The 2,586-nt window shown below is 38.4% G+C and overlaps 2 protein-coding genes across 2 annotated transcripts; one reads left to right on the top strand and one right to left on the bottom strand.

Moving 5' to 3' along the window:
- The first annotated feature begins 52 nt into the window (after window positions 1–52).
- On the top strand, window positions 53–1,122 carry LOC107839803 (putative germin-like protein 2-1). Its single transcript, XM_047404079.1, has 2 exons — window positions 53–251; window positions 333–1,122. The coding sequence occupies exons 1-2, from the start codon at window positions 122–124 to the stop codon at window positions 893–895; spliced, it is 693 nt and encodes a 230-aa protein (XP_047260035.1). The 5' UTR covers window positions 53–121; the 3' UTR covers window positions 896–1,122.
- Window positions 1,123–1,381: 259 nt separating this feature from the next.
- Window positions 1,382–2,580, bottom strand: LOC124892894. Its single transcript, XM_047404078.1, has one exon. It carries the CDS (start codon window positions 2,437–2,439, stop codon window positions 2,002–2,004), a length of 438 nt encoding a protein of 145 aa, XP_047260034.1. The 5' UTR covers window positions 2,440–2,580; the 3' UTR covers window positions 1,382–2,001.
- Window positions 2,581–2,586: the final 6 nt, after the last annotated feature.

Raw genomic sequence — 2,586 nt, 5'->3', positions numbered from 1 at the left:
ATTCAAGAAATTTCATTTATAAATAGCCACCATTCCCATGCAAAGTTTATCACCTCAAACTTACAACAAACCAAATTAAAGCAGCTTGGTTTTGATTAGAAGATAAATTGTTTAGCTAATTATGGCTTTGTCCCTGAAGTTTCTTGTTGTAACCATTGCCATATTGGCTTTGGCATCTTCACCTAGCACTGCCTCTGACCCTAGTCCGTTGCAGGATTTTTGTGTTGCTGTTAATGATTCTAAAGCAACTGGTTAGTAAATGATTAATTAAATGAATGCAGACTACTTGTTTTTCGTTCTTTTTCGTTTCTAATGTATTTGTTTTCATGCAGTTTTCGTCAATGGAAAAGTTTGCAAGGATCCAAAACTTGTCACTGCTGATGACTTCTTCAGATCAGGCCTAAATAAGTCAGGAAATACGTCAAATCAACTTGGATCAGTTGTAACTGCTGTGAATGTCAACAATTTACCTGGACTTAATACTCTTGGCATTTCTGTAGCTCGTATTGATTTTGCACGACGTGGTCTCAATCCGCCTCATACACATCCTAGAGGAACCGAGGTTCTTGTTGTTCTTAAGGGAAGACTCTATGTTGGTTTCGTCCTTTCTAACCCTGGCCCAAATATGAAGAACAAGCTACTCACCAAGATTTTGAACCCTGGCGATGTCTTCGTTTTTCCTCAGGGACTAGTTCATTTTCAACTCAATGTGGGGAAGACTAATGCCATTGCATTCGCTGGTCTGAGCAGCCAAAATCCAGGAGTTATCACTATTGCAAATGCAGTATTTGGCTCAGATCCACCAATTAATGACAACTTCCTCGCTAAAGCATTCCAAGTTGACAAGAAAGTGATTGATCATCTTCAAGAACAGTTTTGGTGGGATAATAACTAAAAGTAATTAAAAACCAGTTAACACTCATGCTTGTTTGTTGAAACGTACCATATGATGATGTTCTTATTACATGTTATAAAGATATAGTATTTTTTACGAATAAGATTGAATATCTGGTCTGTTGGACTGATTTTCATTCACGCATTAGGGTTGATTGATGTATTGAATAAAGATTGATTAATGAAATCAAATATAGTGTACTTCTTTGAAGTAAATATGATGTTTCTCCAATGATTAACTGTGGATGAAATTTGCACAGGACCTTGTAAAGCAAGTTCAGGTGATTAGCTTAGCTACATAAGTCAACTTATGAAGATAATCTTGCACGAGCATTCTAAAATATTGATGATAATCACTCCAACTATCTTTCTCAACATTAAAATCACCTATACCAAAAGCCTGGATATCTTATGGTACATGTAATATTGTAAGCAAGCTTAGCATTAATCAAGGAGGGCACATCAACATTAACCCAAACAACTTTTGTGGCCTTCAATATGACGTTTGTATTAATTGACACAATATACACGTGCAACACACCTGATCATTAACTAATAATTACATAAACAAACAAATGTTGATTATTGTGGTTAAGGTTAAAACATCTCTCGTACACCACCAACCTTGCAAAAAAAAGTTCTTGGGTGAAAAAAGTAGTAATGTTTTTTCACTACATGATACACATACAAGTGTAACAAATTCATTATTTTGAGGTATCTTTCCTGGTACCAAGTGACAAGGCTTTCTTCAACAGGGATTCACGACCAGGAAATCGACTTGGAGTTTCCATTACACCACTACTAGTATTACAAAAATCTTCAGAATCTCGTCTTGTTTCTGTAATAGTTGAATGTCGCAGCCGCGAGCCATATTCATCGTTTCTCCTGTGTAACCTTATCCTTTCCCGTCTTCATCCTTTCCCGTCTTCTCTCTCTACTGTCCTTTTCACTTTCCTCCTCCTGACGACTACCATCACCTCGAGCTCCAACACCCTTTTTATCTTCTACCATCCCAATGGCATTCGCGGTTTTACTGGCAGAATCATCAGAAAGTCTTGGTATTCGACCACCCTTTGACGTCCCGAGCATATTGAAATCAATTTTGCTTCAACCCAACTTGTCATCATTGTCCCAACCGAACCTAGTACTGATTTCCAGCAACTCAGAAACCGCATTCTGCGTTCCTACTGGAACGTCGCCATTCAGGAGAGCTTGAGCAAACTCCCACTCAACTCTGTCCTTATAGACAAGGTCAGACAGGACTTGGTCCGCAAGGTTAGCCCACTCTTCAAAGTCCCGAGCACGGAGATTCTTTGTCACCCATTTCAGGTACTTGGATGGAAGTGTTCCCAGCATTTTACCTTTGTATTTTCCGAAATCTATGACTCGGTCTCGTGCTGGAATTTGTCTGGAACCAATTGATCTTGAACTGCTAATACTACTCCGAGGAAAAGAAGAAGAGGAAACTATGTGTAAACGGGGAATTGAAGAGGATGAGACATTGGACGAGCATTGTGAGATTGGACCAAGACAGGGAAGATTCATTTCTCAGTTGGGAAATTTTGAGTGTACAAGAATGTTTTTTGATGTAGCCAATCGATATTTCCTTTCTCTTTTTTTGTTTTTGGCTAATTGAGATTATTGGGATTTGGAGGAGAAAATATTACCACCTCTAGGCTCTGGCTCATTTAA

The sequence above is a fragment of the Capsicum annuum genome, unplaced genomic scaffold (genome assembly GCF_002878395.1).
Source record: "Capsicum annuum cultivar UCD-10X-F1 unplaced genomic scaffold, UCD10Xv1.1 ctg5175, whole genome shotgun sequence".
In the NCBI taxonomy this organism is placed as follows: Eukaryota; Viridiplantae; Streptophyta; class Magnoliopsida; order Solanales; family Solanaceae; genus Capsicum; species Capsicum annuum.
This window is presented reverse-complemented; position numbering and strand designations above follow the sequence as displayed.

Excerpts from the sequence above, each read along its gene's own strand:
- LOC107839803 (XM_047404079.1), top strand. The coding sequence starts at position 122 with ATGGCTTTGTCCCTGAAGTTTCTTGTTGTAACCATTGCCATATTGGCT. Across the intron at positions 252-332 it reads TAATGATTCTAAAGCAACTG|TTTTCGTCAATGGAAAAGTT; the intron begins GTTAGTAAATGA and ends GTTTTCATGCAG.
- LOC124892894 (XM_047404078.1), bottom strand. The coding sequence starts at position 2,439 with ATGAATCTTCCCTGTCTTGGTCCAATCTCACAATGCTCGTCCAATGTC.